This window comes from Dendrobates tinctorius, unplaced genomic scaffold (genome assembly GCF_039654945.1).
Source record: "Dendrobates tinctorius isolate UK_male_01 unplaced genomic scaffold, ASM3965494v1 ptg000239l, whole genome shotgun sequence".
In the NCBI taxonomy this organism is placed as follows: domain Eukaryota; kingdom Metazoa; phylum Chordata; class Amphibia; order Anura; family Dendrobatidae; genus Dendrobates; species Dendrobates tinctorius.
The window spans coordinates 497,435-509,764 of record NW_027361906.1 but is presented as its reverse complement, the minus strand read 5'-3'; the positions used below and the strand labels follow the sequence as shown (position 1 = coordinate 509,764).

The 12,330-nt window shown below is 46.9% G+C and overlaps 1 protein-coding gene across 2 annotated transcripts in view; it reads right to left on the bottom strand.

Annotated features, from left to right (window-relative positions):
• Nucleotides 1-2,278: 2,278 nt before the first annotated feature.
• Nucleotides 2,279-12,330, bottom strand: part of AIDA (axin interactor, dorsalization associated) — a 32,154-nt gene continuing 22,102 nt past the window's right edge. The window contains exons 6-11 of one of the 2 annotated variants that reach the window (XM_073556784.1): nt 11,727-11,833; nt 10,902-10,913; nt 9,780-9,902; nt 5,056-5,178; nt 4,526-4,643; nt 2,279-2,867 (exon numbers count right to left, since the gene is read on the bottom strand). In XM_073556784.1, coding sequence (XP_073412885.1) covers nt 2,771-2,867; nt 4,526-4,643; nt 5,056-5,178; nt 9,780-9,902; nt 10,902-10,913; nt 11,727-11,833 — 580 coding nt within the window. In that variant the 3' untranslated portion in view covers nt 2,279-2,770. The remainder of the gene's footprint in view (nt 2,868-4,525; nt 4,644-5,055; nt 5,179-9,779; nt 9,903-10,901; nt 10,914-11,726; nt 11,834-12,330) is intronic. The other variant, XM_073556785.1, reaches the window with a different exon arrangement.

Here is a 12,330-nt window from a genome sequence, read left to right as displayed (position 1 = left end):
GTTGTCTTCTATTTTCATTCTGTTTTGTTACTTCTCCTACTGCTTTCTTACTAACTGAGGAAATTGGTGCTGGTCGGTGGGGTGTATACTGCGGAGGAGGAGCTAACATTTTTTTGTGCATAGTGTCAGCCTCCTAGTGGCAGCAAAGCATACACCCATGGTCTCTGTGTCCCCCAATGAAGGCTCCGAGAAACAGATTTTACGGTAAGCAACCCAAAAAATCCTGTTTTTTCCACGCGGTTTTTCTGCGGTTTTGAAACCGCAGAAAGAATTGACATGTCAATTCTTTCTGCGGATTCCCATCTCCTCCATTGAGATGAAAAACCGCAGAGCAATACGCAGGTAAAAAGACCTGCGGATGAATCCACACCACAATCCGCAGCGTGTGCACATACCCTAAAAGTTTGGGGTTCATACCGAACTCTGAATTCTACCGGAAGTCTGTTTGAGCACGAGCGCCGACGCATGTTCGAGCTTGAGCTAGTTCTCAATGAGGTTTATGTTCTGATACCAAATCATCTTCCCTACTCGCTGGCTTTTTTATGAGTTGACAGGTAAAGCAGCTCACGGGTTTTCTCTGTGGGGGTAGCAGGACTCACAAGTTTTCCTGTTCCTTTAGTGAGAGCAGCCCTCAGATGGGGATAGCGGGATTCAAGATTCCCCTGTAACATTACGGCAAACTATTAGGCTATGTGCACACGTTGGATGCATTTTTTTTTTTTTTTTCTCCTAAAAAAAAAAAGCGTTATACATACAGTACCACTGAAGCGAAATAGACTTCTGAAATCTCGCACTTGTTTTTTCCTTGCAGATTTTTAAGCAGTTTCCGATCTGTACAATGTCAGTTCTTTCAGCGGTTTTTGCATTTCCCCCATTTTAATAACTGGGAACAAATAAAAGTGGATGGAGCAGCGTTTTTTTCTGTGCGCATCAATGTTTGCAGACTTTTCAGCTGCAAATACTGAACATGTACATAGTTTTACTTTTCTCTGAACCTTACCATAAATGTGGAGGATAGATTTAGTTGTTTTTTTTTTTTAGATCTCATTGTTAAATTAAGCAAGTGTGTGCACGTGCAACCTAAGACCTCATTCACACGTCCGATTACTCTGCTCAGAGAGGGTCATATGACTTTCTTGCGTCTGGAGAAGTGGACTTTTTTTTTTTAATATAGTTTCTCCATTCTGACAGTGAATTATATTTTACGCACAAATTGAAGATTGCGATGGGACCCTTGGAACACAATTGAACAGGTCTCCATTTTTTCATGGGCCTTTTGGTCTGACAAATCAGACGTGTGTATGGCCCCATAGAGTATCACAGGTATGAGTGCGATCCATGAAAATCAGAGGTAGCATTTTGGGTTCAGATGTCTAACTGTGGAGAAAACCTCAAGCAATGGCATAACTTGTCCTATCAAGGACGGTTTTCCTTTAGGATATCCAGTCACCTTTTGTATATCTCAGATTGTATTAAATTTTTTATTGCTTTTTCCAATATGGCTATGTATTATGGTAATTAAAATTAGAAGTTTAGCAGTTTTTCCTACTTTTTTTTACTTAACTACATATTTAACATGTACATTAGCTGCAATTTTCGTATCGAAGCATCTAATGAGCATGTGCAAAGGTCATAATGAAGGGAGGAGCTGAGCTGTGACATTGCCTATTGTGATTGGTAGATCCTGTGTTATTGCCTCTGTATTAGAGGCGTGATCAATCATTGCAATCCTGTCTCTGAAGATAATGAAATTGCTGAAAACTCATGGAAAAGACAGTTTGTTTGTTTTTTTACTAATTTTTCCTATGGCCAATGTAAAAACTGCAAGATTATTTATCTGAATTGTGATAGACAAAAGTCAAACTTTCTCATATGTACATTGGGACCTAAGCTCAGCCATGAAAAGCCGCAGTCACATCTCTAGTGAGAAGAGAAGGATCAAGGACAGAAATCCGACTGCCCAATCCTTTATTCTGCAACGTCGACGGGATACTTATGTCCAATACTTGGGTCTTGATTGAAGAAAAACACCAAGTTTTGGTTCAATTTTGCAGATCCGATTCCATGGGAGCGATAAGTTAAAAAAAAGGCCAGCAATCAAATAAAACTGATTATAAAATGTGAACAAACCTTTATATGGAGCACTACTTACCACAGTCAACAGAAAAACCATAACGCCAAATTATAAAAAAAAAAAAAAAGTACAACAAACCCACCAGGTCCTTTCCCAGCAGCTTCTTCATTCATTAAAATCAACTCTATAGACTATTCTGAAATCTTCAGATTTACCAGTTATATTTAATTCATTTATAAAACAAAAAGGATAAAAAAAAAAATCAAAGTAGAAAAATCACTTTATAAGATGAATGTGATCAGGTACAAAACATGGGAAAATTACAGGTGGATGTAAACAAAAAACAAACTGGAAATCTAGAAGTCTGTAAAATATAAATTCCTGCAGTCTCAAAACATAAAAAAAAAAAAAAAAAGGATTTATTTTATAACATTGTAATAATTTTAGTTGTTGTGGGGAATTCTGGAATGTAAAAAAGTTTCAAAAAACAAAACAAGAACTAAAGGGTCCAGTAGATGTGGCCGCAATGTAATATATACAAAAGTGAACCAGTCACCAAAGTTCTATGCGGACGGGCAGCTCGGGCTCTTATTGCTGTGGGACACAGACAGTCATGCTGCAAGGTGGGCACAGCCTTCTACAGGGGGGAGCACAGCCCATAAGGGAGGGGAGAAGAGGTGGAAGACAGCAGAGTGGTCAGTCCTTGTGCAATGTCTGGTGTAAGTGGAGATACAGTGGCTTCTTGGTTAGCAGCTGCAGCTTCTTCCGTTTAAAGTCTGTTGGTTTCTTGTAGCTGCAATCAAAAGGAAAAACAAATCCGTTACATCCTGTATTATACCCCAGAGCTGCACTCACTAACCTGCTGGTGGAGTCACTGTGTACATACATTATATTACTGATCCTGAGTTACCTCCTGTATTATACCCCAGAGCTGCACTCACTATTCTGCTGGTGCAGTCACTGTGTACATACATTATATTACTGATCCTGAGTTACCTCCTGTATTATACCCCAGAGCTGCACTCACTATTCTGCTGGTGCAGTCACTGTGTACATACATTATATTACTGATCCTGAGTTACCTCCTGTATTATACCCCAGAGCTGCACTCACTATTCTGCTGGTGCAGTCACTGTGTACATACATTACATTACTGATCCTGAGTTACCTCCTGTATTATACTCCAGAGCTGCACTCACTTTTCTGCTGGTGCAGTCACTGTGTACATACATTACATTACTGATCCTGAGTTACATCCTGTATTATACCCCAGAGCTGCACTCACTATTCTGCTGGTGCAGTCACTGTGTACATACATTACTGATCCTGTATTTTACTCCAGAGCTGCACTCACTATTCTCTGCTGGTGCAGTCACTGTGTACATACATTACTGATCCTGAGTTACCTCCTGTATTATACCCCAGATCTAACCTCACTAACCTGCTGGTGCAGTCACTGTGTACATACATTACTGATCCTGAGTTACATCCTGTATTATACCCCAGATCTAACCTCACTAACCTGCTGGTGCAGTCACTGTGTACATACATTATATTACTGATCCTGAGTTACCTCCTGTATTATACCCCAGAGCTGCACTCACTATTCTGCTGGTGCAGTCACTGTGTACATACATTACTGATCCTGAGTTACCTCCTGTATTATACTCCAGAGCTGCACTCACTATTCTGCTGGTGCAGTCACTGTGTACATACATTACTGATCCTGAGTTACCTCCTGTATTATACTCCAGAGCTGCACTCACTATTCTGCTGGTGCAGTCACTGTGTACATACATTACTGATCCTGAGTTACCTCCTGTATTATACTCCAGAGCTGCACTCACTATTCTGCTGGTGCAGTCACTGTGTACATACATTACTGATCCTGAGTTACCTCCTGTATTATACTCCAGAGCTGCACTCACTATTCTGCTGGTGCAGTCACTGTGTACATACATTACTGATCCTGAGTTACCTCCTGTATTATACTCCAGAGCTGCACTCACTATTCTGCTGGTGCAGTCACTGTGTACATACATTACTGATCCTGAGTTACCTCCTGTATTATACTCCAGAGCTGCACTCACTATTCTGCTGGTGCAGTCACTGTGTACATACATTACTGATCCTGAGTTACCTCCTGTATTATACTCCAGAGCTGCACTCACTTTTCTGCTGGTGCAGTCACTGTGTACATACATTACTGATCCTGTATTTTACTCCAGAGCTGCACTCACTATTCTCTGCTGGTGCAGTCACTGTGTACATACATTACATTACTGATCCTGAGTTACATCCTGTATTATACTCCAGAGCTGCACTCACTATTCTGCTGGTGCAGTCACTGTGCACAGACCTGGTGACAGTATTACATCCTGGTAATTTACTACCTTTGTACGATAAGTCATTAGCAGTGGCCGGGGTATGTGCAGCATCCGGGTCACTTACAGCTCTATTACAATCTGTCCCGGTTTGATTTCATCCATCTCCATGAAGGCAAAACACTTTGTGCTAGTAAAACGCTTCTTCGGCTTGTAGTGCTTGAACTCGAAAAATATAGCAGCCCCTGGAAACCAAGATGTAAAAGGGTTAATAAACCTAGAGGGGGCAAAAAAAAATAACCCCCTCTGCATATATTCAGACCACATGTGCTACAGTAATGAGCGTCTGTACCCTTTAAAGATGGGCATCCTATGTGTTTACCCTGAAAACAGGGGGAGAACATGGGAACTCATGCAGCTGTTGTGCTAGGACTGCAGAAATTCAAAGAAACAGTGTGAACCGCAATGTCGCCACCACATGCAGCGATAACCGCAGAGCCACTGTGCCGCCCATCACTGTTATCCTATAAAGAGGCCCCTGTCCTGTGCCCCTCACCATCCTTCACCGCCTCTGGTGACCGCTAGTCCCCCCTCAGTCGCTGGCAGCTGCGCCTCTGCTCGTGCAGGCGCCATCGCACAGGGTTATAACGCACTCACCTTTTGTAAGTTTTTCAACATGTTTCTGGATATCAATTTCGACATTAAAATGAACGTATGTGTCCTCCTTCCTGGACGCCATTGGCGTGTCCTGAACCGGCGTCAAATCAATGCCGTTTATATCTGTGAAAATAAAAGTGTCAAATACATCAGAAATGGGCGAAAAACAAAACTCTGGTGAAGCTCCACAGGGAATCACATAACCTACGTTACCGTTTCCTCTTCTCAGCTTTAATCACCTACTGTGAAATGGAAACAGTCAGCAAGCTGCTGATCCCATTATGTTCTTAGGCAGCCACAACGCGTTATTAACCTCCCAATCCTCCCTCTGCAGCGCCGATCACTAACACATAAAAGCCCGATGCAACTATTGATTCCTGGGGGGGTGTCAGTGCTATATAATGGGGGTAACATCAGCTCACCTACTTAATGACGGTTTCTATGATTTTTTTTTTTTCCTTTAAACCCTAATGAACTAAAAAAATGTGATAATCTATTAGGAAATAATAAAATATAGTCAGATAATTGTGTTCAGGAGTGGACATTCCTTTTAATACTACTTAAGGTGTCAAAACTACAACTCGTCCCAGCTACTTGTAATAAATAAAGTTATGGCTCTTGAAAAAGGTGAGAAAAGAACAAACAAACAACTTAAGCACATGAAGAAAAATTGTCTTCGTCCTTAGGAGACTGACTTGCAGACCAAGTACTGAAACTTTGATATATATATATATATATATATATATATATATATATATATATATATATATATCAAAGAAGAAGAGGTGTCACTGTCTCTTTGAGGAAAGTAAGGAGATTTTTGTGTACTCACCGTAAAATCTATCTTAGCATCTAATTGGGGGACACAGAACCATGGGTGTTATGCTGCTGTCCACTAGGAAGCGACACTATGCATAATCTGAAAAAGACTAACTATGGCTCCGCCTCTGCAGTATACACCCCTGGACGGCATCAGCCTTCTCCAGTTTTGAGCAAAAGCATTAGAAGGAATATAACAGAAATAACATAACCATGCCTGTAAGAAGGCCACTATGTACGAGCTCAAAGAACAATATGAGAACCCAACCGTAACAACGACCCGTAAGGGCAACAGGGTGGGAGCTGTGTCCCCCAATTTGAGGCTAAGAGAAAGAGATTTTACGGAGAGTACACAAAAATCTCCTTTGTTGCCTCATTGGGGGACACAGAACCATGGGACGTCCCAAAGCAGACCCTGGGTGGGAAGCAATGGACGAATATTGTGCAGACAGGACCCTAAACTTGGGGCACCGCCGCCTGCAGGACCCGTCTACCCAGGCTCACGTCCGCTGAGGACTGGGTATGAACTCTGTAGTGTTTGGTAAACGTGTGTAGGCTAGTCCAAGCGGCCGCCTTACACACTTGTTGAGCCGAAGCCTGGTGTCGAGTGGCCCAGGAGGCCCCTACCGCCCGTTTAGAATGTGCCGTAATACCGGCCGGAAGAGGAGAATTTTTAAGGCAGTAAGCCTCTTGTATGGTGGATTTGATCCACCTGGCGAGGGTAGCCTTGGAGCTGGCAGACCCGGGCGGACGCCTTCCGGAAGAAGGAAAAGGGAATCAGACTTCCGGAAGGCCGCAGTCCTAGACACGTATATACGCAATGCCCTGACGAGGTCAAGCGTATGCAGAGACTTCTCCACTCTATGAACTGGAGCCAGGCAAAGGGATGGCAGTGAAATTTTCACATTGAGGTGGAAGTTGGACACAACCTTCGGAAGGAAGGATGGGACCGTACGGAGAACTACCTTGTCCTGGTGAAAAGCCAGGAAGGGCCGTCTGCAGGAGAATGCCGACAATTCAGACACCCTGCGTAGCGAGGTGATTGCCACCAGAAAGACCACCTTCTGGGATAGAAGGCGAAGTGGGACTTCCCTAAGGGGTTCGAAGAGAGGTCCCTGCAATACTGTCAGGACCAGGTTGAGGTCCCACGTTTCTAGTGGCCGTCTGTAGGGGGAACCAATCGGGAAACCCCCTGAAGAAAAGTCCTTACTTGCGGCTTGTTAGCAATGCATCTTTGAAAAAGAACTGAGAGCGCTGACACCTGGCTCTTAAGCGAGCCCAGGGACAGTCTGGCCTCCAGACCCGATTGGAGAAAACCAAGCACTTTGGGGAGAGAATAAGTGAGTGGGACCTGGTCGCGAGATTCACACCAAGTAAAGAATGCTCTCCAGGTACGGTAATAAGTCTTGGCAGAGGCTGGCTTCCGTGCCCTGATCATGGTTCCAATGACGTCCGGTGAGAGCCCTCCTGGGTTAGAACCCAGGTCTCAAGGGCCACACCGTCAAATTGAGAGCCCCTGAATTCTGGTGGAAGAATGGGCCTTGTGACACAAGATCGGGACGGTCGGGGAGACGCCAGGGGGCGTCTGCTCTAAGTTGTACGACGTCGGCGTACCATGTACGTCTGGGCCAGTCTGGCGCGATTAGGATGGTTGGAACTACTTCTTGTTTGATCTTCCTCACCACTCTGGATATCAGGGGGAGAGGTGGAAAGATGTACAGAAGCTGGAACTGGGTCCAGTCCTGAGCCAGGGCATCCGCTCCAAGCGACTGCGGATCGCGTGTTCTGGCCATGAAGTTGGAGACCTTGGCATTGAAATGGGATGCCATTAAGTCCACGTCCAGGGTCCCCCAGCGATGGCAGATCTGGCGAAAAATTTCGGGATGGAGAGACCACTCTCCCAAGTCCATTTCTTGTCTGCTGAGGAAGTCGGCTTCCCAGTTGTCCACACCCGGAATGTGGACCGCAGAGAGTACCGACCCAGTGTCTTCCGCCCAGTGGAGGATGTGTGTCACTTCTCTCATCTCCTGGGTACTGCGTGTCCCGCCTTGGTGGTTCACATATGCCACAGCCGTGGCATTGTCCGACTGTACTCTGATATGAGAGGCTGCCAGTAAGTGACGAAAGGCTCTCAACGCCAGGAGGATGGCACGAATTTCCAGGATGTTGATGTGCATGTTCGCCTCCACTGGTGACCACTTGCCCTATGATGTAAGATGTAAGTGCACCGCACCCCAACCCGTCAGACTTGCGTCGGTGGTCAGGACCTTCCTGCAGAGGAACCTATAGGGGAGCCTTATAGGGAATATGGATTCATAGCCGAGTAAAGAACCAAGCTGTGATCTTACCCCACCAGTGTGCCCCAAGGTCCAGCGCCGAAGATCCGCAGTCCTGTGCCCCCCGGAGGAGACTGGCTGGCCTGGTCCTGCTGATGTCCTGCAGCAGAAATGGCCGCCGAGAAGAAGAGGAAGGGGAAGAAGGGGGCGGAGAGCTGAAAAAACGCACCCTGTCTCGATCCGCCCCCTCTATGACACTGTAGAGTCATATTTGTTATCCGGGGGGCGGAGAGGAGGCGGCGGCTTCAGCTAGGCCGAAGCCGCGGCCAATATTAGATGCCTGATGCCCAGAAAGGCTCCAGGCCGGCGCGGAAGTTCGGGAGGGGGTCGGATCTGACCCGGACTCCCCCGGATCTAAAGGCAGGATAGCAGTGGGGCTATAAGCGGAAGGGGGGCCCTGTAAGGGGTCCCCCTGAGGCACTATAGAGCTGGTGCTGCCGCAGAGACAGGGGCACAGGGAGCCCTGTGTTTCTATTGTGCCATGCCTGCCTGCACTCCCCCCCGGCCCCGACAGGAGCCCGCAGCAGGCTGGGGTCCCTGGATGCAGCCGCAGTGTGCTTATGCTGTTGGGAGCTGCAGAGTGCTGCCTGTACAGACCCTACCTGAGGCGTCTCAACCTAATGCCCCCAGAGGGGGATTAGGGAGGGTGCTGCTGTCACCATCAGGGGGCTTTATCCTCGCCTCAACCTCAACCCGGAAACCAAAAAGGAATTGGGGAAGGAGGGGGGTCTCGACTTCGAACCAGCACCCGAAGGACTGGGGAAGGAGCGACATGGGGAATAGCCATCTCGACTTCAACTGGGCACCCAGTAATAGGGGGCTGAGGAAGGAGCCATGCCGGGGGTCTCACAGGAGACCCACATTTCTTCATCTGTAATCCCGTCGAAAAAAACGGAGTGAAAAAAAAGAATAAAATTTTTTTTAGGTGTGCCTCCTATGCGACACTAAGCAAAAACTGGAGAAGGCTAACGCCGTCCAGGGGTGTAAACTGCAGAGGAGGAGCCATAGATAATCTTTTTCAGATTATGCATAGTGTCGCCTCCTAGTGGACAGCAGCATAACACCCATGGTTCTGTGTCCCCCAATGAGGCGACAGAGTAAAGGAAAATAAGGAAAGAAGACACAACCATCTCCCACAATGCACCGCTCCAGCGGCGGCAGCATCAATCTCGATCCAAAGGTGTGGAGCAGTGAGCGCGCCAGATGAGAACATGGGAGAGAAAATCTACTGACAGCAGTTGTGGAGCCGGGAGAGCAGGACTCCCGGAAAAGGGGCAGCCGCAGTATACAGCTCCCGGGAGGAAAGAGTGCAAAACCCGGGATTACAGCGCCGGCCGGACACTGCCATAACTGGAGCATTATACTACGGCCCCGCTGCCCCCCAAGGCAAACCTGGCTCTGCCGAACCCAACACAAACCTGGCTCTGCTGCCCTCCACACACCCAGCTCCACTGTCCTCTCCCCGTTCCAAGGCAAAACCGACTCCGCTGCCCCCCCCCCCAAGGCAAACCCCCGATGTAGTCAGAGACCTCGGTACCCACTGTCTGAGTGAAATTTAAGGACACTCACCCTTCACACTGACCGTCATGTAGGGGTCAATACACTGACCGGCGTCTTTCAAGCCGATTTTCTCAATTCTGATGGTGAGAAGGGTCATCCCAGGCTCGGAGGGCAGTCGGGGAAGGAGAGTTCCTGGTTCAGTAGGAAATATATATATTATATTAGGTGGTAGAGTCTGGAGAATTAACTCCAGGATTTCACCCTCTGATAGGACACGAAAGGCAAAATCATCTGAAAATTAAGTTGCGGCTTTTCCTATTGCCACAAGGTGGCAGCAAAACAGACTACACTCCAGACACAAACAGTCTCGTTTTACAGCCTACAGTAAAGATGAAGATTAAACTTTATCTCATAGTGAACTAGCGGGTTACAGAAGCTTTCCTATAACATGGATATCCTGCCACAGCTTACTATCGCCAGGTCTAGACAAACACTGATGTGTGTGAGGCTGATCAGACAGTAAGAGGACGCTAATGTTAGACCCCACCCAGGTTTTTACGTGTGATGGATCTCTGTCAGGTTGCAACAAGACCCCATTCACCATTATTACTTGAGCTGTAACCGTATAACCATGCGATCAAGTCGCCTCTCAGCTTTAGATGTGAGCACCAGAATTCTGGCTGCTTGTACTCATCACTAAGGGGAGCTCACAGCTTCATCATAAATCAGTCTTTGATTGGTTCCCCCTAGTGGTGACTGCGTGCAGTTTTATTTACAGAGATCCTGGTCTTGTGTGTACATGAAAAATAACACTATTTCCAGCCATTATTTGACTTGTATCTAGTTTTTGTCTCCATATCTGAGCTAGTGGGTGGACAGTAGCTACTATGATGTCTATCAGTCATCTCTAATCTAGTGGGTGCAGAGTAACTGCCATGATGTTTCCCATAAGCAGCACATGCAGAGATAAGAGAGTAGGAACCTCTCATGTCTATGTAACAGATGTTCAGAAGCAGCATGAAGGACATTGTACAGCAGCACTGAGCATTATAGATGTGAATCCAGCACTGGGGTGAAATAAAACACTTACTAGTGATGCATTGTAATTCAGGGGAAAAATGAGAGGGGAGTCAGAACTACACAAGAACTACAAAACATAAAAAAAAGCATAACATGATCCTGCGTTCATACCTTGGATGGCTCCTGACATGGGCAATGATGGGGCACATGCAAATGAGGAGACCATGCATGGGTGCGGGAAACACCAAGCACAACGATGGGGGCACAACCAAGCAGGGCACAAACACGGAGGGAAATACAAGGAGGCACATTTATTAGAACAGGCAGCTCTCGTTTCTATAAATGTTAGTAATACATTGTATGGTTATATCCTGAGCACCGCGATGGGGGTGGCGAACCCTCCAAGTATTGTGACCCCAAAATAGCAGTCGTGGCTTATACATATCCCACCCTCAAAGCGATCCAATCACCTCCAGAGCTGCATTCACAATTTTGCTGGCTACAATTGGTCATGAGGAAGAAGCAGTATGGCTCTAAATGCAGCTTTGGATGTGAGTGGAGTAGAGAAGATGTGACCTGTAAGAAATGAGATATGGAAAGTAGATGTAAAGTGTCTTAACATTTAATGGAGATTTAGGGGATTGACCAGGACAAAGATTATATGTGCCGTTCTCGCGAAGGGGCACACGATTTTCCTCCTTAACTGAACATCCCCTGCTCCTCTCACTTACATGTCAGGAGGTGAGCGGAGCCAGCGACGTCTCATCTGCCGATTCACATCAGGTCATGTATCTGTCCTACTCTAATGACCAATACAGCTACACAATCCACGCCAATTGTAGAAGTGCCACGCCTGTCCTCAGGCCGAGCGTGGTACTACAGTTTCCCTTCAATAGATTTGAACTGCAATACCAGACATGACCCATAGGTGCAGCGCTGCTCCTGGAAGGCGGCAGCCATTGCTCTGAGCGCTGCACAGTCACCCGTTGTCCTTACCAGGCACCCGAGCTGGAAAGGAGTCTGGAGAGCCGACCCCGGCGCCTCCATCCTCTTCCTCCTCCTCCACTTCTAAGTTTTCTTCTTCTCCTGGGGCCAAAATCCTCCTGGAAAACAGAAAAATAAATTTGTCTAAACCTCATAGCAGGGGAAAGATTAGAATGGACGATGGAGAGGGACGTAGAGGACGCCGCAGTCTATGGAGGCGACACACAAGATGTCCAGGCAGCAGACAATGCTGATCACTCCCACTCAGCGGAGGAGGCAGCAGCAGAGCGCGATCCCACGACAGATGTTCTGCTGTAATCCGCTGCAGCCTAAATAGGTCAGCGAGAGCTGTGTATACCCTCTGTATACCCAGTAATGCCAGACTCAAGTCACGGGAGGCACCGATATGCGGGGGTGCGACTTCTAGGATTTCAGCAATGCCAAATTCTACGCACATCTCCTCCACGTCTGACTGTGCTAATTGTCACTCACCGCAGACCTCCACCTCATTGACCTCCTGCCGCTCCGTTCTCGGGTCCGCTACTTCCTGGTCCCTCGAGACTGTTCAACCAATCACCGGTGGCAGCGGTGACCCGCCTCATATAGTGATTAGCTG